This window comes from Taeniopygia guttata, chromosome 15, assembly GCF_048771995.1.
Source record: "Taeniopygia guttata chromosome 15, bTaeGut7.mat, whole genome shotgun sequence".
Lineage (NCBI taxonomy): Eukaryota > Metazoa > Chordata > Aves > Passeriformes > Estrildidae > Taeniopygia > Taeniopygia guttata.
Window position 1 is genome coordinate 1306708 of NC_133040.1, and position 24758 is coordinate 1331465.

At 63.2% G+C, this 24758-nt stretch overlaps 3 protein-coding genes and 2 long non-coding RNA genes across 10 annotated transcripts; 3 read left to right on the plus strand and 2 right to left on the minus strand.

Annotated features, from left to right (window-relative positions):
* The first annotated feature begins 1320 nt into the window (after positions 1-1320).
* Positions 1321-8751, plus strand: GAL3ST1 (galactose-3-O-sulfotransferase 1). 4 transcript variants are annotated; one of them, XM_041719365.2, is made up of 4 exons: positions 1322-1497; positions 1805-2026; positions 5132-5265; positions 6554-8751. In XM_041719365.2, the coding sequence occupies exons 3-4, from the start codon at positions 5141-5143 to the stop codon at positions 7701-7703; spliced, it is 1275 nt and encodes a 424-aa protein (XP_041575299.1). In that variant the 5' UTR covers positions 1322-1497; positions 1805-2026; positions 5132-5140; the 3' UTR covers positions 7704-8751. The 4 variants fall into 4 exon arrangements, with proteins under 4 accessions (XP_041575298.1, XP_041575299.1, XP_072792182.1 ...); XM_041719364.2 differs by lacking the exon at positions 1805-2026 and having other exon boundaries at positions 1321-1497; XM_072936081.1 differs by lacking the exon at positions 1322-1497 and having other exon boundaries at positions 1927-2066.
* Positions 8752-11896: 3145 nt separating this feature from the next.
* Positions 11897-12782, plus strand: LOC140685138 (uncharacterized). Its single transcript, XR_012058380.1, has 3 exons — positions 11897-12241; positions 12338-12418; positions 12516-12782. It is a non-coding gene; the product is annotated as an uncharacterized lncRNA (long non-coding RNA).
* A 387-nt stretch (positions 12783-13169) lies between these two features.
* Positions 13170-15241, minus strand: MTFP1 (mitochondrial fission process 1). Of its 2 annotated transcripts, XM_041719368.2 has the most exons (4): positions 15083-15240; positions 14035-14162; positions 13739-13962; positions 13170-13376 (listed from the first exon to the last, which is right to left on the minus strand). In XM_041719368.2, exons 1-4 carry the CDS (start codon positions 15132-15134, stop codon positions 13301-13303), a joined length of 480 nt encoding a protein of 159 aa, XP_041575302.2. In that variant the 5' UTR covers positions 15135-15240; the 3' UTR covers positions 13170-13300. The 2 variants fall into 2 exon arrangements, with proteins under 2 accessions (XP_041575302.2, XP_041575301.2); XM_041719367.2 differs by having other exon boundaries at positions 13739-14162; positions 15083-15241.
* Positions 15242-16121: 880 nt separating this feature from the next.
* SEC14L2 (SEC14 like lipid binding 2) lies at positions 16122-21289 on the minus strand. 2 transcript variants are annotated; one of them, XM_041719296.2, is made up of 12 exons: positions 21158-21289; positions 19094-19169; positions 18969-19012; positions 18752-18811; positions 18463-18651; positions 17588-17683; positions 17357-17417; positions 17199-17282; positions 16969-17075; positions 16755-16894; positions 16497-16666; positions 16122-16418 (listed from the first exon to the last, which is right to left on the minus strand). In XM_041719296.2, the coding sequence occupies exons 1-12, from the start codon at positions 21209-21211 to the stop codon at positions 16288-16290; spliced, it is 1212 nt and encodes a 403-aa protein (XP_041575230.2). In that variant the 5' UTR covers positions 21212-21289; the 3' UTR covers positions 16122-16287. The 2 variants fall into 2 exon arrangements, with proteins under 2 accessions (XP_041575230.2, XP_041575231.2); XM_041719297.2 differs by lacking the exon at positions 17588-17683.
* Positions 16403-17384, plus strand: LOC140685144 (uncharacterized). Its single transcript, XR_012058401.1, has 2 exons — positions 16403-16516; positions 16621-17384. It is a non-coding gene; the product is annotated as an uncharacterized lncRNA (long non-coding RNA).
* Positions 21290-24758: the final 3469 nt, after the last annotated feature.

The window sequence follows — 24758 nt, forward strand, 5'->3', positions numbered from 1 at the left end:
GATCCACAGTTCCCTCAGGATCCACAGTTCCATCGGGATCCACAGTTCCATCGGGATCCACGGTCCCCTCAGGATCCACAGTTCCCTCAGGATCCACGGTTCCCTCAGGATCCACGGTTCCCTCAGGATCCACAATTCCATCGGGATCCACAGTTCCATCGGATCCACGGTTCCATCGGGATCCACAGTTCCATCGGGATCCACAGTTCCCTCAGGATCCACAGTTCCATCGGGATCCACGGTTCCGGCCAGCACGGCTTCCAGTGAGTGCTGCTTTGTACCCCCAAATGGAGGGAGGAGAAGGGACAGGGTTGTGGGTGAGGTGGTGGAGCCCTTCTGGCCACCCCTGTGGGATGTGGTGGATGTGGGGAATGGGGGTTTTGGCTTCCTGGATCGGTCACGTCAGTCCCCAGGCTGTCAGCATCCCATGGCTGAGCAGCCACATACTGGCCATTGCTGCTCTCTTCTGGCTGGAAACCCTTTACAACCCATTCCCCCAAAAATGGGAAACCTGGAAATACTTTGTGACCCAAAAAAAAAAAAAAAAAAAAAAAAAAAAAAAAAAAAAAAGGGGGAAACCTGGAACCCCTTCATAAGCCACCCACAAAAAGGGGGAAACCTGGAATCTTTTTGTGACCCATCTCAAAAAAGAAGGAGAAACCTGGAACTGGGAGAGGTGCCCAGCAGAGAAAGGGTGGGACAGCTCGTATCTCCCACGCCAATTCCACATCACATCGTGTGACTGTGATTGCTGGTCTTCACCCCTCCTCTTGCAATGATGATGATGATGGTGATGATGAAAACTGAGCTGTTCTGGTTTTTCCTGATCCCAGAGGGTCATGCAGCTTACCCTGGTGTGGGAACTGATGAGGTCAGACAGGATGGGCCAGGGATGAGTCAAGAGCTGCTCACAAGGCGATGCCCACAGGTCCCGCAGGGACAAGCTCTGAACCTCAAACGCGTCCAACAGGGATGGTGAGTGCCAGGCATGGCCAAGGTGGTCACCCCTGGCTTGGGGCCCCAAGACCAACACCACCCCCTTTAGTGACAGAGACTAAGGGCAGCAGGAAGAGCCAAGGCTGCATCCAGGAGCACAGGAGCCCCTTTTTCACCCTGCCACATGCAGAGTGATGGACCAGTGACAGGGCTGAGCCCTCCTGGTGTGGCCAGGGCACCCTCTGGGTGCCGAGTCTGCTGTGATTATGAAAAGGCTGTTGGCACCGTGATTGTTCGCTAAGGTTGGAGATAGCAGAATATTGCTGTCATTAAGGCCATAAATCCATGGAAACATAGTGGGAGGGAGGAAGGAGGGCGGGGAAGCTGCGGGAGAATGAAGAGGAGCCGATGGTGCGTGGCCAGGGTGCCCCGGGGATCAGGCGGCTGGGCCGGGGAGCGGGAGGCAGCTCCCCAAGCCCCGGTGAGCTGCGGCTGCGGGAGGTGACAGCCAGGCTATGACCTGTGCTGTGGCACCAGGAGGAGGACGGCGGCTGGCCAGAGGTGAGTGCCAGCGCCCAGGGACAGCCACCATCGCCCAGGGCTGGTGGCAGGGAGCCCAGGGGCCGGCAGTGGGGCCCACGGGGACAATGTCCCCGTTGAGGCCGCGGACGCAGATGGAGACAAATGTCCCCGTTGTTCGCGGCGCGGGCTGAATGGCTCCTCTGTGCCCCGGCAGTGGGTGGGGGCCGGGTGGCTCGGGGTGGCCGCGGGCACCCAGGGCCGGTCCCGGGGAGCCGGGCAGTGCCCGGCCGCAGCCCCGCGTCCCCCTGCCAGCCGCTGCCACTCCTGTCCCGCTCCCCCTTCCCAGGCCGGCGACCCAGGCCTGCGGTCCCGGTGATGCCATAAACACCGCGGGGCAGTGGGGAGGCTTTGGAAAAGCCGGCGTTTGCGGGGAGCTGCCCGGGAAGAGCTTATTCCATGTCGGAGCAGCATCGGCACCCCCGCCCCGTGCCGCCCGCTCCCCTGGCACCCCAGTCAGCACAGGAGAGCAGAGGCACGGCCCAGCGCCAGCGCTGCGGGAGAGGAAAAGGTGACGGATGCTGGGGCGGTGCTTGGAGGGTGGCAGGATGGTAAGGGGGCAGCAGGATGCTTGTCGGGTCCTTGGGAGGCAGTGGGATGCTGAGGGGGCAGCAGGATGATAAGGAGGTAGTGTGATGCTTTAAGGGGTGTTGGGATGCTGAGGGGCAGCAGGATGATAAGGAGGTAGTGTGATGCTTTAAGGGGTGTTGGGATGCTGAGGGGCAGCAGGATGATAAGGAGGTGGTGTGATGCTTTAAGGGGTGTTGGGATGCTGAGGGGGCAGCAGGATGATAAGGAGGTAGTGTGATGCTTTAAGGGGTGTTGGGATGCTGAGGGGCAGCAGGATAAGGAGGTAGTGTGATGCTTTAAGGGGTGTTGGGATGCTGAGGGGGCAGCAGGATGATAAGGATGATAAGGAGGTAGTGTGATGCTTTAAGGGGTGTTGGGATGCCTGGAGGGTGTTGGGATGCTGGGGGTCAGTGGGATGCTCAGAAAGCAGCTCTATGGGGCAGGATGATGAGGGGAATTGTGTACCCATGGGGCACAGAGAGGACAGGGGGGTAGGAAGCAGCAGGCCTGTGTGGGATGGGGCCTGTGGAAAACAGTGTCCATGGGTTTGTGGGATCAGGAGCAAGCAGGTGCGTGCACCTTGTGTACGGCAGGGGCTTGGCCCTAAAAAAATTGAGCCTGTAGGGAAAAGCCAAAAGCAGATTCTGGGATGCCCCCAGGGAGATGGGGAGCTGCTGGGACACGGAGATGGGCTGCAGAGCTGCGTGGCCTGGCTCGGCCCAGGGGGTACCTCTTGAGGAAGTGGTGGGTGCAGCCGTGTTCTCTGGCTGGGCATCTCAGCCGGTTGGCGCCGTGGGCACACCCCAGCCGTGGGAGCCCCAGGAGAACACTCAACACACCACTTTCTCCTAACGAGCTATTAATAATTAAGCTGCTCACTGAAGGCAAAGTCAATAGAATATTTGGCTGGGAAGTGTTTGCCAGAACCACCCCTGGGAGGCAGGTAGGGTGGAGCAAGGCATCCCCTTGGCATCCCAGAGCTCTGGAATTCGGTGCTGTGTGGTCCTGGGGTCCCGGTGGGGTCCCGTAGGGATCTATCAGGATCCTTTGGGACACATCTGGACCCACTGGGATCCATTGGGACTCATCAGAGGGGTTCATGGTGCCATTTCACTCGCTCCTGCGGAGCTGGTGCCAGCTTTGCTCCCTCTTGGCAGCACCCACAAAAGTGGGTGTCTCCACAGCCCTCTCGAAGGGCCAGTGGCTTTTCCAGGTGGTGCCAGGTGGTGACTATGATGGAATCACAGCCACCTCGTAAAACTGAGCTCCAGCTGCTCCTGGAACCATCTGACATTCTCACCCACACGGTGGTTTTGGGATTCAGTCAGAGCCACCTGCTCCCCCCGTGCACCCTAACATCCACATGAAAACCACTCGGGAAGAGGCTGGATGCACCAGCCCCGCCTGCTCCAGCGGTCCGAGCTGCAGGGGAAGCGGGGGGGAGCTTGGATGAGCTTTTCGGGTGCCCCAGGTGCCCTGTCCCAGCTCCCCCCTGTCCGCGGCGCGGTGCCCAGCGCCCGGCCGCAGCCCGGGGCTCCGGTTGCATTTTCCATTCATTATTCATCGAGCTGGAAATCTCGGCAGCACAGGCGATCCGTGCCGGGGGGGCCGGAGCGGGGGAGCGGCGGCAGCAGCGGCACCCGGGATCGCCGGGCTGGGTATCCGCGGTGCCGGGGTGAGGCGGGACCGGGGGGCTCAGCCTGGGGGTGCGATGTGCCGGGCTGTGATACCCGCGGCAGCTCTGGGCTGCTGGGGGGGTGATGCGAGGCGGGGCTGGGGGGCCGGGGGGTGTTTTTGGGGGTGATGCTCGGAGGGAGCGCAGCCAGCCTTGGCCGGGGGGTTCCGGAGGATGCGGAGCAGCGGGAGCGGGGGCGGGCAGGCGGTGCTGCTCCCGCCGCTAAATGGGGGCGCAGGGCCGGGGGGCTCAGCCCCCAGCTCGGGGGGCTCCCGGGCGCGGAGCTCTGCGGTGGAGGGCCGCGGTCACGGGTGGCGTGTCCCCGTGTCCCCACGTCCCCGTGTCCCCACGTCCCCGTGTCCTGCCGCAGGGGACGGCCCTGCTGCAATGCGGTGTCACAGTGAGGGTGACCCCCGTGTCCCAGGAGGAGGGAGGGGACAGGGATGGGGGCCACGGGGGGAGCGCTGTGGAGGGGGCAGTGGGCACAGGGGCTCTGTGAGCGTGTGTGTGTGTGTGTGTGTGTGTGTGTGTGTGTGTGTGAGAACACGGCTGATGTGTGTGCACATTTTGCGTGTGCACATTTTGTGTGTGCACCTGTGTGTGTATATGAGCACGCATTGAGGTGTGTGTGTGCTGGTGCACACACGAGCACACAAAGGGTCGGGGGTGTCTGTGTGTGCTCTGTGTGTGCCCTGTGTGTGTATATGAGCACGCATTGAGGTGTGTGTGTGCTGGTGCACACACGGGCACACGAAGGGTCAGGGGTGTCTGTGTGTGCCCTGTGTGTGCCCTGTGTGTGCCCTGTGTGTGCCCTGTGTGTGCCCTGTGTGTCTTGTGTTTGGGGGGGTCGCCCTGTCTGCACCCCTCTGTCCCCAGTTCCGTGTCCCCAGCCCCAGCCCTGGGCCAGCCCGAGCTGCCAGGGCCAGAGGGGCCCCCCGAGCCCCCCACTGCTGCTGGCAGGGCTGGAGAGGGAGGGTATTGCAGCACCCAAACCATCCTGAGCTGCTGCAGCTCCTGCTCTGCCCTGCAGATTTTCCTGGGAAAATGGATCCCACCTCCTGCCCGTGCTGGTGGTGTCCCAGTGCAGAATGGCCACTCTGTCCCTCACTCTGCCCCTGGGCCATCCATAGCTCCCCTTTTCCCACTCCCAGCCCTGCGGCCTCTCCCTCCCTGGGAGTCGCTCGGTTTTCCCAGGGCGGGCAAAGGTTGGCTGGGCAGGCAGAGCCGCTGGGCCTGGGCCACAGATCTGCTGTGGGTCACGCCCAGCACCACTGGGATGCTTGCCTGGGAATTGCCAGGCCCATGGTATGTCCATGTGCCTCGTTGGAGCCGCTCACCCCCCAGTCCCTGCTCTCTCCTCTCTGGCTGCAGGTGACCAGGATGCTGTGCTATGGGAAGCCCTGGAGGTCCATGTGCAAGGGGCTGGTCCTGGGGACCCTCCTGACCAGCTTCATGTTGCTGCTCTACTCCTACGCCGTCCCCCCGCTGCAAGTCAGCGTCACTGAGTGAGTCTGGGGTCCCCACGTGTCCCCCCCGTGGCTCGGCCTCCCTGTTCCACACCTGGAACCCTCAACTGGAGATCAGGGACATGGAGATGGCCCTGGGGCTTTCCAGGCCCTGGTGGCTTCACACCAAGATGTCCCCTTCCTGCTGGAGGTTGTGCCCTGTCCCATAGCCAGGGGGGAAGTGCCCCCCAACTCCCAGCAGGGATAGGAACACCTGAGGGCACTCAGTGCTCCTGGGTGGAAACGGGAGAGGAGAGGAGAGGAGAGGAGAGGAGAGGAGAGGAGAGGAGAGGAGAGGAGAGGAGAGGAGAGGAGAGGAGAGGAGAGGAGAGGAGAGGAGAGGAGAGGAGAGGAGAGGAGAGGAGAGGAGAGGAGAGGAGAGGAGAGGAGAGGAGAGGAGAGGAGAGGAGAGGAGAGGAGAGGAGAGGAGAGGAGAGGAGAGGAGAGGAGAGGAGAGGAGAGGAGAGGAGAGGAGAGGAGAGGAGAGGAGAGGAGAGGAGAGGAGAGGAGAGGAGAGGAGAGGAGAGGAGAGGAGAGGAGAGGAGAGGAGAGGAGAGGAGAGGAGAGGAGAGGAGAGGAGAGGAGAGGAGAGGAGAGGAGAGGAGAGGAGAGGAGAGGAGAGGAGAGGAGAGGAGAGGAGAGGAGAGGAGAGGAGAGGAGAGGAGAGGACTCAAGTCTTGGGGTTTCACTGCCACAGCTCCACAGCACTCAGCTCCTGGCCGTGCCGCCTGTCATCAAAATAATCTCCAAGCTGTAAACAAGGTCCACGTGCCTCATAAACCCGGTGCTGTTGGATGAGATCCTCATCAAGGATCAGTTTGGCGAGTTCATTACAGGTGTCCAAAGTCACTCGACTCTGGGCTTTGCTCCCTGCCTCGGGCAGCTCAGATAACATCTCTTGTGTCCTCACATGTTCCCCCAGGGCCCAGCTCTCATACCCCATAAAAATGTTATCAGCTCCTCTCCAAGCAGTTGTGGCCATGGAGAGCTCCCCTTAGTGCACTTTTTGGAATCACCTCTGGACCACCTTGGCCATGCCCATGGAGATCCCCTGCTCTATTTCCATTTCCAGCACCTATTCCCAATTCCAGAACCTATTCCCAGGTCCAGCACCTGTCTCCAGGCCCAACACCCATTCCCAGGTTCAGCATATATTCCCAAGGTCCGGCACCTATTCCCAGGTCCAGAACCCACCCCCAGATCCAGTTCCACCGGCACAGACTATCCCTAAGCCTCCAAAGTGCCAGTGCCACTCTCACCACGGTGCTCCACCTCTTCTCCCACCCAGGATCCCGGTCCCCTTCTCCTGCTCCTCCCACCTGTCCCCGGCCCAGGCTCCGTCCCCACCCAACGGCACGGGCAGCGCCTCGGGGTGGAGCTGCCGGCCCAAGCTCAACGTCATGTTCATGAAGACCCACAAGACCGCCAGCAGCACCATCCTCAACATCCTCTTCCGCTTCGGGGAGAAGCATCGCCTGAAATTCGCCTTCCCCAACGGCCGCAACGACTTCTACTACCCGTCCTTCTTCGAGCGCAGCCAGGTGCAGCACTACCGGCCCGGGGTGTGCTTCAACATCATCTGCAACCACATGCGCTTCCACTACGAGGAGGTGCGCCAGCTCCTGCCGCCCGACGCCACCTTCGTGACGGTGCTGCGGGACCCCGCCTACCTCTTTGAGTCCTCCTTCCACTACTTCGGGCCCATCATCCCCCTCACCTGGAAGATCACGGGGGAGGATAAGCTGGACGAGTTCCTCCGGGACCCCCAGCACTACTACGACCCCAACGGGTTCAACGCTCACTACCTCCAAAACCTCCTGTTCTTCGACTTTGGCTACGACAGCAGCATGGACGCCAACAGCCCGCTGGTGGAGGAGCACATCCAGGAGATCGACCGCCGCTTCCACCTCGTCATGCTGCTCGAGTACTTTGATGAGTCGCTGGTGCTGCTCAAGGACCTGCTGTGTTGGCAGCTGGAGGACGTCCTCTACTTCAAGCTCAACGCCCGCAAGGGCTCCACCGTGTCCCGGCTGACCCCCGAGCTGTACGAGCAGGCGACCGCCTGGAACCTGATCGACGCCAAGCTCTACCGCTACTTCAATGCCTCTTTCTGGCGCAAGGTGGAGGCCTACGGGAGGGAGAGGATGGCCAGGGACGTGGCCGAGCTGCAAAGGGAGAACGAGAAGATGACCAGCATCTGCATCGATGGGGGACACGCCGTGGACGCCAGCGCCATCCAGGAGTCCTCCATGCAGCCCTGGCAGCCCCTGGGGGAGAAGACCATCCTGGGGTACAACTTGAAGAAGAAGATCAGCAAGAAGCACCAGAAGCTGTGCCGCAAGATGCTGACGCCCGAAATCCAGTACCTGACTGACCTGGGGGCCAACCTCTGGATCACCAAGCTATGGAGCTACGTGCGGGACTTCCTCAAGTGGTAGGGGCTGGCAGGTGCCCCGCTTCCCTGGGGAAGAACCAGGTGCTTTCGTTTTTGTTACTCATGGTTCTCTTGGTTTGGAACTGGCTGGAGGCTCTGGAGCCCAGGAACTTTTCGGGGGACCCTCCATCACCTTCCTGCAGAGCCCCAGCTTGGGCAGGAGAGCAGAGACTCTGCCTCCATCAGCAGGGTCAAGGACTGGGGGCTCAGGGTGGTGTTTTCCTGCAGGATCCACTTCTTCCTTCCCCACGGAAAAGCTGGAGCGGGGATTTGTGAAGGATGTGGCCTCGTCACAGCGGGAGCAGCATGCATCACCAGGTTGCTGGGTGCAGGCAGGGATGTGCTGGGACAGCAGTGGTAGAGGGTCTCCCGTGCCCAGGGTGGACAGAGATGCCCACAGGGAACCCAACCCTCCAGGTTCTCCTCAAATCACTCCACTGAGCCCTGCTTTTGGGGTGTGGGAATGTCAGAACCTGCTGCACTGCCTCAGCCCCTGGGTGTGATGAGTGCAGCATGTTCTCAGCCCACCCACAGCCATCACTCCATGCCAGGCTGTGACCCGGAGCCGTTTGGAGATTGGAAAGCCCATCCCAAAAGCCCCCACCTTTATCAACAGGTCCCTGTGGCAAAGGGCACACCCTCACTGCCTCCCTGCCCCCATCATCCCAGTTAGAGGAGCCCATGGCCCTGGTCCCCACAGGGGACATCCCAAAAGGCCAACAGGGTCTGGTGACAACTGGTGTGGGGAGGAGATGGGAGCGGGTGCAGTGGGACTGTCCCCGTGATGCCATCCGGGGCACGGTGGGGGTGCTGAGGACAGGGGCCATTCCCAGTCCCCACCCTGCCTTGGGGACAAACCTCGTGCATCCCAGCTGGGCTGGATGACACTGGTGACACCATGTCCCACTGAGAGTAGCCCTGGCTGGGCACAGACATGGCACCTGTGGCTGAGCCACCCCCCAGCAAAGGGACCCCCTTGTCACCCCCCACCTGTGTTCTGCTCCTTCTGTAAAGACCAGAAATAAAAAAAACAATTTACTTTTGTAATATAATTGTATATTTGGTAGTTTTGGCTATAAGGATGGTCTAGCTGGTCTCCCAGCCATCTCCTCCTTCTCTGGGATGGAATGGATGGGGTCAGGATGTTCTTACAGCCACAGCAGGATGCTCAGCCAGTCCCTGCTCCTGGGAGCTCCCCAGGGTCCTGGCACCACTGTCCCCGTCAGTCCTGGGGCTGGAGGGCCCCGTGCCCCCTGGCAGTGCTGAGCCATGAGACCCTCAGTGTGAGTGGGGTGCTTGGGTCTGTCTCCAGTGTCCCTGCTGGGCGCTGGGGGACATCCCCATGGTGTGCAGGTGCCCCCAGGAAGGTCTGCTGGCTTCACAGGACAGCAGAGCCATGGGACCAGCCATCTCTGGTGACACAAAGCACTCGTGCCACCATGTTCCAGCTCTGCTGCTGGTGGGGGGCACCCCGTTTAAGGGATGGCCACAGGACTTGCACTGGGACTTCTCCACATTCCCTCTGCACTCAGGCCACCAGTCAGCCCAGTCAGAGGAGGCCTGTGGTGGGGTGTTGGGGCTGTGATGGGGACCCCTGAGACAGGCAGGACCCAGGGACACAAGCACTTCCCCAGGTCTGTGTCCCGGCTGTGACCGAGCTGCCGCTCCCAGGTGATGTTCCTGTGCAGCAGAGCTGTGATGGGACAAGGAGGGGAGCTGGGGACGGGGACTGAGACTCTCTGGTGGGACCAGGATCAGCCACGGGATCCTGACAATGGTGGGGTCAAAACTGTGGTGGGTTAAGAACCTTGTGGTGGGACCAGGGACATCCAAGGGACCAAGGCTGAGTGATGGGACCAGGCCATGGTGAACTGGGATCAGGGCAAGCTGGCTGGATCAGGACCATGTGCAGGAGTAAAAGGACATGGTGGGAGCAGCACCATGCACAGGACAGGACTAACTGGTGGGAATGGGACCTCATGGTGGGATCTGCACCTTCCTGAGGACCAGCCCACACCTGGGAACAGGACTGATTGGCACGTATGGGACCAGGACTAACTGGTGGGGATGGGATCATGCTCAGGACCACCTGCAGGACCAGTCTGAGTGGGGACTGGAAGATGGACACAGGCTCTTGTGGTGGGACTGGGAAGGTGTGAGGGATGGGACCAGCCCCAGGTGTGGGGCTGCCAATGGCTGCAGAGACCAAGCAAAGCTGCCAACCCCATCAGTGCCAGCTGGGACCCATTGGCACCCAGCCCCACGTCCTTAAAGACCCGCAGCTGGTGGGGTGGGGATGCTGCTCACCGGGGATGGAGCTGTGTTTGCTGGTGCTGCTGTGTGGGGCTGTGCTGGAGGTGGCAGGTGAGTGGGGCTGGGATCCCCCTTCATTCCTCCCACTGGTTGTCCTGGGGGTGGTGGGTGCCCCTTGCTTTGCTCAGTGCTGGTTCCTGATGGTCACCTGGGGGCTGGCCTGGGGCAGAGGAACCTTCCTAAAATGAACCCAAGCTCTGAGAGTTGGGACAAGGGGCTGCCAGGAGCTCCCCTGATGTCCCAGCAGGGCTGGTGGGTCTGTGGCTGCTGACAGTGGTGTCCCACTCCATGAGCAGCTCCTGGTCTGTCCCCAGCCCTGGGCAGGGTCACGGTGTTGGGAATGCTCCTGGTGCATTCCTGTAGTGCAGTTCCTCCCGGGGTGGGCTGGGGACAGAGGAGCCCCTGATGTGCTCCCAGGTGCTCTCCCTGCCTTTGTGCTGCTGCCACCTGTCCCCAACAAGCCCTAGGGACACCTGAGGACCTGGCTGTCCTTTCTGTGTCTGGGACATGCTGCTGCTGGCTCAGCCCTCCCTTTTCAGGGACCACCATGGCTCCAGTTGCCTCAGAGCCCCCTGGTCCCACGGTGACAGCTCCAGTGATGTCCTCAGGCACGGGGACAGGGAGGGTTCCTGCTCACCCCCACGCTGAGGAGCCCATCATGAACTTCACCTTGAGGCTCCTGCATGGTGAGTGCTCTGGGGGTGCTGCAGGAAAGCACTGGGGGGGTGAGACCATGGGATGGGTCCAGCCAGACCCTGGGGCTCAGCCAGCAGCAGTCAGTGCCTCTCCTGGCTGGCCCCAGCACTAGGGCCACCAGGAAGGGTGGTTGTCCCTGCAGGAACTGCTCCCTGGCCTTGTGGAGGGTGTAGGGCTCTGAGATGTTCCCAGCCCTGTGCCTGATACCATAATGGGGTTTGGGGGTCAGCTCTGCCCTGATGGGGGACATGGTCCCTCTCAGCTCCAAGGGGGGTCCAGGAAGGCGCTGTAGATCTGAGAGCAGGAAAGGCAGACCTGGGGGCAGAGCCAGGATGGGGGTGGGCTCTGAAAGGGGGAAGCTCTGGGGATAGTGGTCTGGGATGTGTCTGGTGCCCTGTCTCTGGTGGGATGGGTTTGAGGGTGTCACACTTAACCCATACTTCTCAGAGGACTCCAGTGCCACTCCAGAGAAGCTGCCAGTGCTCAGCCCTGGCTCTATGATCCACCTGGAAGCCAGTGTCCACTTCAGTCCCAGCATCTCCATGAAGATCCACGTGGATCAGTGCTACTGGACCACCATGGAGCAGCCAGGACACTCCAGGAGAGTCTTCATGGTGGTGAACAGCCGTGGGTCAGTGCTGGTGGGGCAGGAAGTGGGGGCTCCTTCTCCAGCCACCCCTGGGTCCTTCAGGGCCTCCTGATGGAAAGGGATGGCCAGAGCCTGGAGGCAGGCCTGGAATGTCCTGTGTCACTCTCCTGATGGAAAGGGATGGCCAGAGCCTGGAGGCAGGCCTGGAATGTCCTGTGTCACTCTCCTGCCACAGGTGCCTGCACGGGGAGAAGCTGGGGAATGTGTCTGTCCAGCACCAGAGAGGGGGGTCTGTCCTCCAGCTCTCCATCCTGGCCCCTGTGCTGGAGGGTGAGCCCGAGGAAGAGCAGGTGAGGAGGGGATGACGCCCTTGGTGGTGGGATGGAGATCCCAGGGAGGGGAGTGACCTGGGTGTCCCAAAACATTGTCCATCCTGAGCCACAGTGCTCCTGCTGGGGTGGCCTCAGCCCCACAGGGTGGTGTGGAAGGAGAGCAGGTCCCTGAGGAAGGACGTGGTGTCTCAGCAGGTCTACGTGCACTGCCTGCTGCTGGCATGGGGACAAGGCCGTGCCACCAGGTCCTGCTTCTACAGCCACACCACGGCCAGGTACGCTGGGTGTCCGGGGACACGAGCACCCGTGGGTGTTTTGGGGCAGAACCCACCCAAGTCACCCACTGTAGATGTTGCCTCTTATCCAATGGTGGCTGGTGGCATTGCCAAAGGTCCCAGCCCCCCCATATTGTGGAGGTGCTTGGAGACATCTCCCCTGGGGTGGCACCATGTGGGTCTCGTGGTGGAGTCTGGGGACCCCTAGAGCCACCCCCCACTTCTGACCTCTCCTCTCCCAGCTGGCACAATGCAGAGGACCCTGTCCGGAGCACCCCATGCCACTGCTGTGACACCGGTTGTCCCGCTGCTGACACCCTCCGTGGAGACACGCCAGGTACCAGGGGTGGGACAGGGCGGTCCCAGCTTGTGCTGGGGTCTTGGGAGGTCTCCTGGACCTGGGCTGGGCTGCATTGAACATATCCTCCCACAGCATGCCCAGGAGAGGGGACACTCCACTGGGAGACAGTTGGACCAGTGCTGGTGCAGAAGGAGAAGCTGCCGTGGTATGAAGGTGAGGGACACCCCAACCCTTGCCCATGTCCCTAAAAGCCCCACCCCTTGTGCTGAACCCCCTTCTGACCCCTAGGTGTGTTCTTTGCCATTCTCAGCACGCTGCTGGACGGTGAAGAGGCTCCTGCTGGCTGGGCTGGCCCTGGTGGGCAGTGCCGTGCTGGGGGTGCTGCTGGGGCTGGCCCTGAACACCTGGCACCTGGGCAGGCCCCAGCGGGGACAGCAGCCACCGAGGCAGAGGTGTCCCTTCCAGGTTGAGCTGCAGAGCGTGGTGGGGGCTCTGGTCCTCAGGGAGACGGAGAAACGGGGCCAGATGGGACCAGAGTCTCTTACTCACCAATAAATGTGGTTCTGCTTCCTCCAAAGCTTCTCCTGGTTGGTAGCGTGTGGATGCCACCAAGGGATGGAGATGTGCCCCTACTCTGGCAAGCCACATCTGCAGGTTCCTGTGGCTTCCAGGTGCTGTGGCACCTCCAGCCTGTGGTGCTGGAGATGGTGGCTCCTGGCTGGGTGGATTTAATGTCCTTGGAGACCATGGACATGGTGACAGCTCCTTGGGGACATCCCCAGGATGCCCCATGAGGCTGTGGAGATGGAGAGGTTCCAGGGTGGGGACAGCAGAGCTGCTCTGGGCAGGCAGGCACCTCTCCCAGGCGGAGACCCCTGAGGGATTGGGACCTCCCAGACCCACATGTCCCCCAGGTGAGGACATGGCCTGGCTGTGGTGGCACCTCAGCATCACCCATCAGGGGTCACGTTTGAAATGGTTTATTAGGACCAGTGTGGGGCAGGGTGGCCACTCTGGAGGTGACCAGAGTGAGGGGTCACAGTAGGTGGGTCACAGCAGCATGCCTCAGTTTCCCCAGAGCGTGCGGGGTGGTGCTCAGTGGGACGTCGGGGGCTCTCCTGGTGTCCTGTAAAGCTTGCGGAGGCTGGAATCCATCAGGAAATCCACAGTCCTGCAGCAGGAGAGGGCGTCAGAGGGACTCGGGGCGTGTCTGGGGCAGTGGAGCTGATGTGGGATGGGTGGGGCTGTCCTTAATACCCCCTGAGACACCAGCGCCACCAAACCCAGGTTTAGTACAGCCTGACTGTGCTAATCCCGGCTCAGTGCAGATAATCCCCACCCTGGCAGGGACATGTCCTGGCTGGACCCCACAAAGCCCCTCTGGAGTGGAGACACCCCGTCACCACCCTCTGCTCCCAGCCCCGAGCCCACACTGGGACCGGGCTCCGAGGAGACAACTGTGCTCCATCCCTCTGGGCTGTGGGGATGGGGTGGTGGCTCCCGCCTGTGCCCCGCCCCAGGGGTGTCCCGTACCTGTCGATGGGGGTGATGATGAGGGGGATGGCGGCCAGCCCCAGGGCAGTGGTGGTCCAGCGGCGCACGGGCAGGGGCCAGCGGGTCAGGGAGCCCAGCAGGGCCAGCGAGGCGGCGCAGAGCCGGTTGATGGTGAAGCCGGGGATGGCCACCGAGGCCAGGCTCTGCCACACAAAGGTGTCCACCACGGCCACCCCCACGCGTGTGGGGTCCTGCGTGTGGGCCTGGGGGGACACAGGGCTCAGTGGAAGGGCAGGGAGGGAGAGGCTGGGGGGTGAGGAGGGGGTGGCACTCACGGTGGCGGCTTTCCGACCCTTGTCGATGGCGTCGGCGGTCACGTAGGCGGTGGCCACGCCGTAGCTGGCCCACACCACCGGCACTGGCACCAGTGGGCGGAAGGACTCGCCCACCTCGTTGGCATAACCTGAGGGGATGGCAGGGTCAGGGATCAACTGTCCCCATGTCACCCCTGCAGGGTCCCAGTGTCACTGGACGGGTGTTGCACAGGGGGTGTTTGGAGTGCCTGGGTCCCCTTGGACCCACTGCAGCAGGACCGCTGGGCTGAGGGTGACCACTGCCAGGGCTGGTGTCTGTGACTGCCCAGTGCTAGTGACAGTGCCCACTTCTGGTATCTGTATCTATGCCCAGTGCCTGGCAGGAGCCAGTAACTGGTCCTGGTATCCGGTGTCCGTGCACGGTGCTGGTGGATGATGCCAGTGACAGTGACAGGTACCCGGTGCTGGTGTGCAGTGCCATGCCCGTACGCAGTGCCAGGGCCTGCTGTGTGGTACCAGAACCCCGCATCTGTGCCTGGTACTTGGTGCTGGGTGTTGGTGCCCGGTGCCCGGTACCACGGAGCCAGTGCACTCTGTGGTAGCAGCGCTGGGTGTCGGTGCCCGGTACCCGGGCAGTGCAGTGTGTGGTGCCCGGTACCCGACACGGTGTCTGGGGTCACGTCCCTAAAGCAGGGCCGGCTGTCAGTGCCTGGTTCCTGCTGTGGTGCCTGACGTTGCTGCCCGTGTCCGGTGTGTCAATGGCCAATCCCCGGTGTCGGTACCCTACGACAGGGGTCGGTGCCCGGTATCACTGCCCGTTTGTGCAGCCGGTACCCGATGTCAGTGCCCAGGTCCCGGTGATGGTATTTGATGTTAGTGCTCAATGTCAATGCCCAAGTCCCCTGCCCGTAGCCGGTGTCAGCGCCCGGTGCTGGTGCCCGATGTCAGTATCCGGTTGCCGTAGCTCCCGGCGCCGGTGTCAGTGCCCTGTACTCAATGTCAGTGCCCGGTGCCGGTGTCAGAGCTCAGTGTCAGTGCCCGGTGCCGGTACCCCGTTCCCGGTGCTCACCCAGGTATCGGACCCACGTGTCCCGGTACAGGTCGGGCTCCCCGTGCCCCATGGCGCGCGCCGCCGGTCCCGCCGCACGCCCCGCCCCCGGGGCCGCGCCAGAGCCACGCCCATTCCGGGCTGATTTGCATAACCCCGCCCCTCGAGCCGCGGGATGGGGGCGGGGCCTGGCCGAGCACGTGACCCCGCTGCATTGCGTCATCGGCGGGGGCGGGGCTTGAGCGGGGGGGCAATGGTGGGGCTGGGGGGGAAACGGGGGCAATGGTGGGGCTGGGGGGCAATGGTGGCGCTGGGGGGCAATGGTGGGGCTGAGGGGGGGAAACTGTGGGGCTGAGGGGGCGATGGTGGGGCTGAGGGGGCGATGGTGGGGCTGAGGGGGCGATGGTGGGGCTGAGGGGGCAATGGTGGGGCTGAGGGGGCAATGGTGGGGCTGAGGGGGCAATGGTGGGGCTGAGGGGCAATGGTGGGGCTGAGGGGCAATGGTGGGGCTGGGGGAGCAATGGTGGAGCTGGGGGGGGAACGGTGGGGCTGAGGGAGAACGGTGGGGCTGGGGGGCAACGGTGGGGCTGGGGGGCAACGGTGGGGCTGAGGGAGAACGGTGGGGCTGGGGGGCAATGGTGGGGCTGGGGGGTGTACAGCTGTGGGGCTGGGGGAGCAATGGTGGGGCTGAGAGGGCAATGGTGGGGCTGAGGGGCAGCTGTGGGGCTGAGGGGGGGAAACTGTGGGGCTGGGGGGGCAATGGTGGGGCTGAGGGGGAAACTGGGGGGCAATAGTGGGGCTGGGGGCACAGCTGTGGGGCTGGGTGGCAATGGTGGGACTAGGGGGGCAGCAGTGGGGCTGGGGGCAGCTGGGGTGGCTGTGGTAGTAGGGGCGGTTGTGGGTCTGGGTGGGTAGTTGTGGGTCTGGGGGAGCAGCTGTGAGACTGAGGGGGCAGTTCAGGGGCCGTTCGGGGCCGGGGCGCTGGTCCGGTTGTGGGGCTGAGGCGGCAGCGGGGGCGGCTCTGGGTGTGGGGCAGCCACAAAGCGGAGCAGACCCCGACCCCGCTCAGTCCATCCCTTTACTGCCCAGCAGCAGCAGCAGCAGCGGTGGGTCGGGACCCACATAAGGCACAGAGTTTGGGGGGCTGCGGGAGCTCGGCCCCTCTCAGTCCGGCAGCTGCGGGGCTCAGCCCCGGCTCCATCCTCCCGCGGGGCAGCCGGGGGGGCTCAGGGGCTGTGGTTGGGGGACTCCCCCCGGATCTGCTGGGCCGAGGCCGTGTCGGGCAGCAGCACCTCCACGCTGTAGCTCACCCGCTTGGAGTGGAGGAAGCTGTAGGTGTTGTCGAAGCGCAGGACATCTGGGGGGGACAGGGACACTTTGGGGTCAGCGACACGGGGGACGCCCCTCAGCACCCCGGGCAGGGCTCGGCACTCACAGATGCCGGGCGTGGAGCAGGTGAGGGAGCCGTCCTCGGGCACCATGTGTGCGTTGTAGCGCTGGCTGGGGAGCACCTCGGTCATGTCGCCCGCCCGCTGCCGCTCCCCCACTTTGGTCTTCAGGTACACCCCGAAGCCGATGTCGGCGCCCTCGGAGCGGAACTGCCACCTGCACGGCACAGGGGCGGTGCTGCGGCGGGCTGGGGACACTGGGGACACCGCGGCTGTCACCCACTCCCCACCGAGCTGCCGCTCACCTGAGGACGCAGCCGGGGAAGAGGATTTCGTACTCCACCTGGTGGGACGAGCCCCGGTTGACCACGACAGAGTGGTCGTACTTCTGTGCCAGCTGGTCCCGCACGTAGTAATGCTGGGGCACATCCCCCCCGTAGCTTATCTGGAAGGGATGGAGGATGTGGGGTGGGGGAACCGCCCAGCACCCCTGAGGAGCCCAGCGGGGGCTCCCCCTACCTTGCTGGAGCACTTGGGGTCCCCGTCAGGGTCCGTCAGCGTCCCCCCGTACTCCACCGGGATCTGCGCGGGGTCGATGTACTTCTGCAGGACCTCCTTCCAGTTGGCTGGGGGGGAGGACAGCAGGTTTGGGGGGCGGCACATTGGAGTATCTCCCCTGGGCAGGGTGACAGCAGAGGGGGGGACATGTCACCCCCATTTGGGACACCCTGGGGAGGGTCAGGACTCACATCCCAGCACCACGACCTTCTTGCGCGTGTCCTCGCTCAGGAAGTGCTTGACCAGGTTGTAGGCCACGGGGAAGAGCTTGGGGGCTGGGGGCAGAGGGGGCCATTAGGGAGGCAAAAGCACCTGGAAAAGGGGAGCAGGACCCTGGGGCCGAACTCACCCTTCACAATAAAGAGACGCTTGAGGGACTCGGGGTAATTCTCCTCGAACATGGACAGGATCTGCAGAACGGGGGAGCTCAGGTCACCCATGCCGTGCCCCCCAGCAGGACCCCAGCCAGAACACTGGGGCGTGCAGGGCACTGCGGGGACCTGCTCCTGCATCATCCCAGGGATCAGCCCACCCAGACCCCTGCGGTCCAGTGGGAAGGGGGGTGGGCAGGAGCCCTCACCTCCCCATACGTGTCCACAGCTGGCTTCCAGAGGTGCTTCAGGCCCAGGCCCTCACAGTCGTACACCATTGTCACCATCTCAATCTTCTTGCCCAGCTGGGACGGGAGGATGGGGGGGATCAGGCAGGAGCCATGGGGAGGTCTAGGGATGGGGTGGCCCCAACAGGCTGGTCACGCCAGCCAGAGCCTCCTCCTGAGCACTGGTATGGGGAGAAGGGGCATCGTGGGAGCTGGGACAGGGACACGGGCTGAGGGACAGCGGGAACATGGACTGGTGGGGATGGGCAGGATGGGAGGATGAACCAGAGATGGACATATGGGGTTGGCAGGGACATGATCCACGGTGGGGTGGACAGGACATGGACTTGTGGGGCTGAGGGAGATGAACTGGACATGGACCTGTAGGGCTGGCAAGTGAGGACACTGGCTGGGAGAGATGGACAGAGATGGACATACGGGCTGGGGAGGACACTGGGTGGTGGGGATGGACAGGACATGGGCTGGCAGGGATGGACAGAGATGGACATATGGGCTGGGGAGGACACTGGGTGGTGGGGATGGACAGGACATGGGCTGGCAGGGACACAGGCTGAGGCGGGTGGACAGGACATGGATCAAGGGCTGTCAAGGACACTGTCAGGTAGGAATGGACCAGAGATGGACATATGGGGCTGGGGAGGACTTTGAGTTGTGTGAATGGACATGGATTATGGGGCTGGCAGGTACACGGACAGAGGGAAATGGACAGGATGGGGGCCTATAGGGCTGGGGAAGATGATGACTGGTAGGGGCAGACCAGATATGGACACATGAAGCTGGCAGGGCCATGGTCCCACAGGCCTGTTGGGGCCAGCAGAGTGTGGGCAGGTTCCCACCTTTTCACTCTGCCGTTGACACTCGTGCCGGAGCAGTTCACAGTCTCGGAACTTGTTCTTGATCAGGTCCTGCTTGGAGACGGAGAAGAGCAGCCCCTTGGCGTCCAGCGGCCCGACGATCTCGTACCGCACCGGGCTGCCCTCCCGGTCGTAGCCGCACAGCCCGCCGGACATGTACTTCCGAATGACCTGCGGGAGCACGGGGGGTTCCAACACCTCACACACAGCCCAGGGCGCTCAGGGGGACGGTCTCCTCCAGGGCCACCCCCGGGAGGCCAGGGACACTCACCTCAGGTGGCTCCCAGGCGATGATGTTGTCGGCATCCATGTGCTTGCGGAGCTCGACGTGCTGCAGCGGGGGCAGAGCGGGCCAGGGTGAGATTTGGGACGAGGTGAACCCCATGGGTGGGTTCCCCTTGCTGGGGCTGCTGGCCCAGGGCATGGGGTCCCATGCAGGTATTTCCCAGCACAGCAGGGTGCCCCCAAAAGCAGGGTGCCCCTCTCACCTTGCGGAGCATCATCTCTGCCTTGGGCAGGTCGAAGGAGCGTGCTGCAAGAGAGCAGAGAGCTCAGCCCCCCACCACCCCATGGGGCTCCCACCCCGCCAGCACTGTCCCCACTTCAGGGTCACCTCGGAGCCATTTCAGGAGGAAATAGTCGTCCTGGGAGGGGAGGGAGGGCAGCACGTCCTGCAGCTTCTCCCGGAACTGCGGGGACAAGAGGGACAGTTGGTGTGAAGGGATCCCTGGTCCTCCCCAAAAACCTCAAGGCTGGAGGTTTGTCTCTTCCTTGTCCCCCTACAAACATGCCAGCCAGGACTGGGACATTGCCAGGGGAGAAGGGTCACGCTGCGCTCCCTCCCTGCCCCACGTGCAGCCAGGAGCAGCGGTCACCTGGCGGGGACTGTCCCCAGGCTGGCTGCCATGCTCTGGGTGTCCCCCAGCACCAGCTGTCCCCAGGCCCTCACATCAGGTGTGAGTGTGGGCTGCCACCATCCCTCTCCTCCCGGGGTGTCCCACAGGGAAGAGTGAAGCAGTCCCCGCCAGGGGTGTCCTTTGGGATGGCTGGAGGCTGTCACTGTGTGTACCCCTGCTCCAGTGACCCCCAGTGGGCCACAGCCCCCCTGGCACAGGCAGGAGGGTGCAGGGTGCTGGACTGGGGGGTTGGCAAAGCTGGGGCCCCTCAGAGGGTGCCCTGCAGGCACCAGGCAGACCGGGCCCTGCCAGTGGCATCCTTGGGATGAAGCCAGTCACCAGGAGATCACCACATGTCCCAATTTCAGTGACACTGCAGTGTGTCACAGTCCCATGACACAAGCAGGAGGTGTTGGGGTGCAGCACTGGGGGATCTGGGGTCCCCTCAGGGAGGGACCAAGCAGATCAGTCCCCACCAGTGGCATCCTTTGGGATGGAGCTGGTCACTGTGTCCCCTGCTGTTTGTGACCCCCAGGGGGGTCACAGCCCCCCAGCACAGGCAGGGGGGTGTTGGGTTGCAGGATTGGGAGGTTTGGGGGACCCAGGGTCCCCTCTCCATGTGACCCCACTCACCCCAACCAGGCTACGGCTCAAATCTCCGTACCAGCCGAGGCCCTCCCCTTAATGAGCCTGATTAGCTTATCTGCCGCTGAATTTAGGGGTAATTAAACCCGGGATTAGCTCCTTCACCCTGGGACAAAGCCGGTGGTGGTGGACGAACGGGTTCGGCCACTCGTCTCCCCCACCCGCCCAGGGCACGGCTGGCACCGGGCACGGTTTGGGCTCCGTGCCCCACAGCTGCCCCTGCCCCCGGGCTGGCACCCGGCGGGGTCATCGCCCGCCCGTGGAATTTGGCTGGGGCTGAAAGGCAGCGATAAGATAAAGGCACGGGGGTGCCCTCGTGGTTGGGGAGCACTGAACCCCGATAACGGCTGGCACCCAAACACGGGGGCTGGCAGAGGTGCCCGTGGTGGGTGACAATCACCGGTTCTGGGTGTCCCCGGGCCTGCAATCCCGGCGGTGAGGGCAGGAAGTTTTCGGGTGGTAGAAGAAAATGGGGCTCGGCAGGGCCCAGTCTGGTGGGACAGCCGGGATGGTCCTTCCCTGGTGGGCAGCACCACGGGGGCTCAGCAGCGGGACTGGGCTCCAGGGTGGGACAGAGGTAGCAGAAGACCACGGTCCCAAGGCCCTGCAGCGAGGCAGGAGGTTCCCGAGCCCCGGGGAGGGTGGGAGAGGGATGGGGGCCCCCAGGGGATGCTCCTGGCAGCGGGACCCCCAGGACCCAGCAGGACGGTCCGGCCCTGGTGGGCAGTGCCACAGTGGGGCTCGGCCCGTGTCTTTGGGGTGCGGGACGAGGGATGGAGGCAGCGGGAGCCCCCCGGGGCCGGAGTTAGGGGGCGGGTGGAGGCTGAAAGCGATGGGACATCCCCGGGGCCAGGAATCGGGGTGAAGCCGATAGGTTTGGGGTGCGGAGCCCCCCGGAGGCCAGAGCGGGGGTGATGCCGGTGGGTTTGGATCGGGGATGTGGGGCTGGAGGAGGCGGTGGGAGCGCCCCGGGGCCGGGAGCGGGGGTGATGCCGGTGGGTTTGGGGGGCTGCGGAGCCCCCCGGGCCGGAAGCAGAAGTGCTGCCGGTGGGTTTGGGGTGCGGGGTGATGCCGGTCCCGCGGCGGATGCGGGGGCACAGCCCGGCCCTGGCCCCGGTCCCCCGGTCCGAGCTCACCTGGGCCAGCGCCTCCGCCTGCTGCGGGCTCAGGTCTCCGACGCATCCGCTCATGGTGCGCTGCGGGCGGCTCTGCCCGGCCCCGGCGGCCGGGGAGGCTCCGGCACCGCCCCGGGACCGCCCCCGGGCCCGCCCGGCCCGGCCCGGCCCGGCCCTGCCGCCCCCGTGGCCTTGGACCCTGCCCGACCCCCGCCCGCCCGGTCAGTGCCCGCCCCGGGGTCGGGATGGGCGCGGGGGTGATGGGGGCACAGGGGATATGGGGGCACAGAGGGGCCTGGGGGCTATAGGGGGGCTGTAAGTGATGGGAGGGGTATGGGAGACGGGGTTATGGGAGCTATGGAGGATTTAGGAGCACAGGGAGATATGGGGGGCATGGGAAATGGAGGGCTACAGGGGTATAGGGGCTATAGGGGCATGAGGAGGCACAGGGGGCTTGGGGACTGTAGGGGAGTGTGGGGGCATGAGGAGGCTTAGGGGGTACGGGGAGTATGGGTCTACTGGAGGTATGGGGGCATAGAGGGCCTTGGGGGTATGAGGGACTTGGGGACCATAGGGGACATGAGGGGTAGGAGCACATGGGGAATATGAGGAACAGGAGGTTTAGGGGCACAGGGAGCCTTGGGGGTGTAGGGAACATGGGGATTTGGGGGGGGCAAGGGAGAGATGACTGTAGGGGGCTCTGGGGGTTATGGAGTGTGCAGAAAGGTGGGGTCCTATGAGAGTTTGGGGGACACAGAGGGGTAGAGAGGGTGAGGGAGGACATTGGGGTATGGAAGGAGATGTGGCTGTGGGGTGGGAGATGGTGATATGGGCCAGGTGTCAGGGAGAGGGGACAGTGATGAGGGCAGTGACAGGGATGGGAGATGGGGACAGGGACAGATTGAGGGCTCAGGTGCAGTGATTGGAAGATGGGGATCAGGAGCAGGATGCCCATGGGGCTGCGTGTGTCCCATGGAGGCATGGATGTCCCACAGAGCCCTGTGTCCCCCATGGACACATGGTTGTCCCAGAGAGCTCTGCACGTGCTATGGAACCATATTTGTCCCATGGAGCTGTGGATGTCCCATGGGTGTCCTATGAAGTTACACATGTCTATGGATAACCCATGGGAACATCCCATGAAACCATTGTCCCTTAGGGCTGTGGATGTCCCACAGAGCCATCTGTGTCCCATCTGTGCATGTCCCAAGGAGCCATTTATGCACCACGGAGGCGTGTGTGTCCCTTGGAACTGGGACCCATAGATGTCCCATGGAGCCATCCATGTTCTTTGGACCCATAAGTGTCCCCTGGAGCTGCAGATGTCCAGGAAGCCATCCCAATCCCACCTATGGATGCTCCACGGAGCCATTCACACCCCTTATGTGTCCCCGCCGTGGGGCACCTCTGGCAGCAGCCACGCCAGGCCCCATTTTGGTGTTTTCCCCCAAACCCACAGAGTCCCCCACATCCATGCTCGCCACTCCAGGCTGATTCCTGAGCCAGCCGTGCTCCTGGCTGTTGTTTATGGCACATCCAGACTGCTGCAATCGGGATGTTTCACCGTGTGGTTAAACCGGCTCTGGCTGCGGCTGTGGGAGGAGGGATGTGCTCACCCTGTGATTACACCCCCGCACTTAAAACACGGATGGGGACACAGGGGACACATCCAGACCCATCCCACAGCACCCTGCAGCCACGGGAAATGGGTCCCACAGCCCCGAGTCCCGTTCCCAGTGTGGCCCCTGCCAAAAGGAGGTCAGCCTGGGCCCATGCCGCAGCTAATCCAGCCGGCAAATCCCCCGGAGGCACATGTGCTGGGCACACGTGGCCGCAGCGGGGCCAGGATGTGGCACTCAGGGGTCGGGACGGGGCACCCAGGGGTCAGCATGGGGCACTGGAGGCTGCCCCCAGGCTGGGGGTGCTGAGGGGTGTCCAGTGTGGGGGGTGGTTGGGTTTTGGTACTTGGGTGTTGGTGTGTATCCATGGCACCCAGGTGTGCCCGTGTCCCTGTGTCCCCGTGCGTCCCTCCATCCCACGTGGGGATGTGTGTATCTGTGTCCCCATGCCTGTTCCCGTCCCTGTCATTTTCCTGGTGACAGTTGGTTTCCTGGTCCCTGTGCCCATCCCTGTCCCTGTCCTGCTGCTGCTGCTGGTTCCCATTCCGCTCCCAGCACTTGGCCCTGTCTTGCTCCCGCTCCCAGTCCCTGCCCCTGTTTCTCTCCTGCTTCCCATCCTCCTCCTGGTCCCTCTGCATGTTCCCATCCTGGTCCTGGCCTTTGTCCCCGTGTTGGTCCCACTTCCTGTTGTTCTCCCAGTGCCTCTCCTTGTTCCTGTTTTCCATCTGGTTCCTGCTTCTGTTCCCATCCTGGTCTCATCCTTGTCTCTGCCCCTGCCCCCTCCCTGTCCCAGTGCTGGTTCCCATCCCTGTCTCATCCCTTGTCTGTGTTTAAATCTCCATCCTGGTCCCAATTCTGTGTCCCTGTCCCTCTCCTGGTCCCTGTCCCCACCACCTTCTTCATCCCTGCTCTGTCCAAGTGTCCAGCTTGGTCATGCTCCTTGTCCGTGTCTCAGTCTTGGTCCCTGCTCCCTGTCACTGTACTGCTCCTGCTCTCTGTCCTCATCCCGGTCTGCATCCCCACCCCTATATCCGACCCCCCGGTCCCCATCCTTGTCCTGGCAGTGGTTCCTGTCCCTGTTCTTGTCCCAGTCTCCATCCCTGTCCCCATCCCCTGTCTCTGTCATTATCCTGACCCTTGTCCTGATCCCTGTCCTGATTCCCATCCCGATCCCTGTCCTAATTCCCATCCTGATCCCTGTCCCCATCCCAATCCCTGTCCTGTCCCCATCCTGATCCTTGTCCCGATCCCTGCCCTGATTCCCATCCTGATCCCTGTCCCTGTCCCCATCCCGGCTCTTGTCCCGGTCCCTATCCCAATTCCCATCCTGATCCCTGTCCCAATTCCCATCCCGATCCCTGTCCCTGTCCCCATCCCAGCCCTTGTCCTAATCCCTATCCCAATTCCCATCCCGATCCCTGTCCCTGTCCCCATCCCGACCCTTGTCCCCATCCCTGTCCCATTTCCCATCCCAATCCCTGTCCCCGTCTCTATCCCAACCCTTGTCTCGATCCCTGCCCTGATTCCCATCCAGACCCCTGTCCCCACCCCGACCCTTGTCCCGATCCCTGTCCCATTTCCCATCCCGGTCCCTGTCCCCATCCCGGTCCCTGTCCCCATCCTGATCCCTGTCCCCACCCCGACCCTTGTCCCGATCCCTGTCCCAATTCCCCATCCCGGTCCCTGTCGCATTTCCCATCCCGGTCCCTGTCCCCATCCCGGTCCCTGTCCCTGTCCCCATCCCTGTCCCATTTCCCATCCCTGTCCCTGTCCCCATCCCGTCCCGGTCCCGATCCCTGTCCCCATCCCGGTCCCTGTCTCCATCCCGGCCCTGTCCCATCCCGCCCCTGTCCTTGTCCCTATCCCGGTCCCCATCCCGATCCCCATCCCCATCCCGATCCCATTTCCCATCCCTGTCCCATTTCCCGTCCCCGTCCCGCTCCGGTCCCTCGGGCTCCCCTGGGGCGGTGGGGCGCGGGGTCCTCCGGCCGGCAGGGGGCGCT

Excerpts from the sequence above, each read along its gene's own strand:
- GAL3ST1 (XM_072936081.1), top strand. The coding sequence starts at position 2,034 with ATGCTGGGGCGGTGCTTGGAGGGTGGCAGGATG. Across the intron at positions 2,067-5,131 it reads GCTTGGAGGGTGGCAGGATG|GTGACCAGGATGCTGTGCTA; the intron begins GTAAGGGGGCAG and ends CTCTGGCTGCAG. Across the intron at positions 5,266-6,553 it reads CTGCAAGTCAGCGTCACTGA|GATCCCGGTCCCCTTCTCCT; the intron begins GTGAGTCTGGGG and ends TCTCCCACCCAG.
- MTFP1 (XM_041719367.2), bottom strand. The coding sequence starts at position 15,134 with ATGGGGCACGGGGAGCCCGACCTGTACCGGGACACGTGGGTCCGATAC. Across the intron at positions 14,163-15,082 it reads CACGTGGGTCCGATACCTGG|GTTATGCCAACGAGGTGGGC; the intron begins GTGAGCACCGGG and ends CCATCCCCTCAG. Across the intron at positions 13,377-13,738 it reads ATCATCACCCCCATCGACAG|GACTGTGGATTTCCTGATGG; the intron begins GTACGGGACACC and ends CTCCTGCTGCAG.
- SEC14L2 (XM_041719296.2), bottom strand. The coding sequence starts at position 21,211 with ATGAGCGGATGCGTCGGAGACCTGAGCCCGCAGCAGGCGGAGGCGCTG. Across the intron at positions 19,170-21,157 it reads AGGCGGAGGCGCTGGCCCAG|TTCCGGGAGAAGCTGCAGGA; the intron begins GTGAGCTCGGAC and ends TTGTCCCCGCAG. Across the intron at positions 17,418-17,587 it reads CTGTGGACACGTATGGGGAG|ATCCTGTCCATGTTCGAGGA; the intron begins GTGAGGGCTCCT and ends CCCGTTCTGCAG.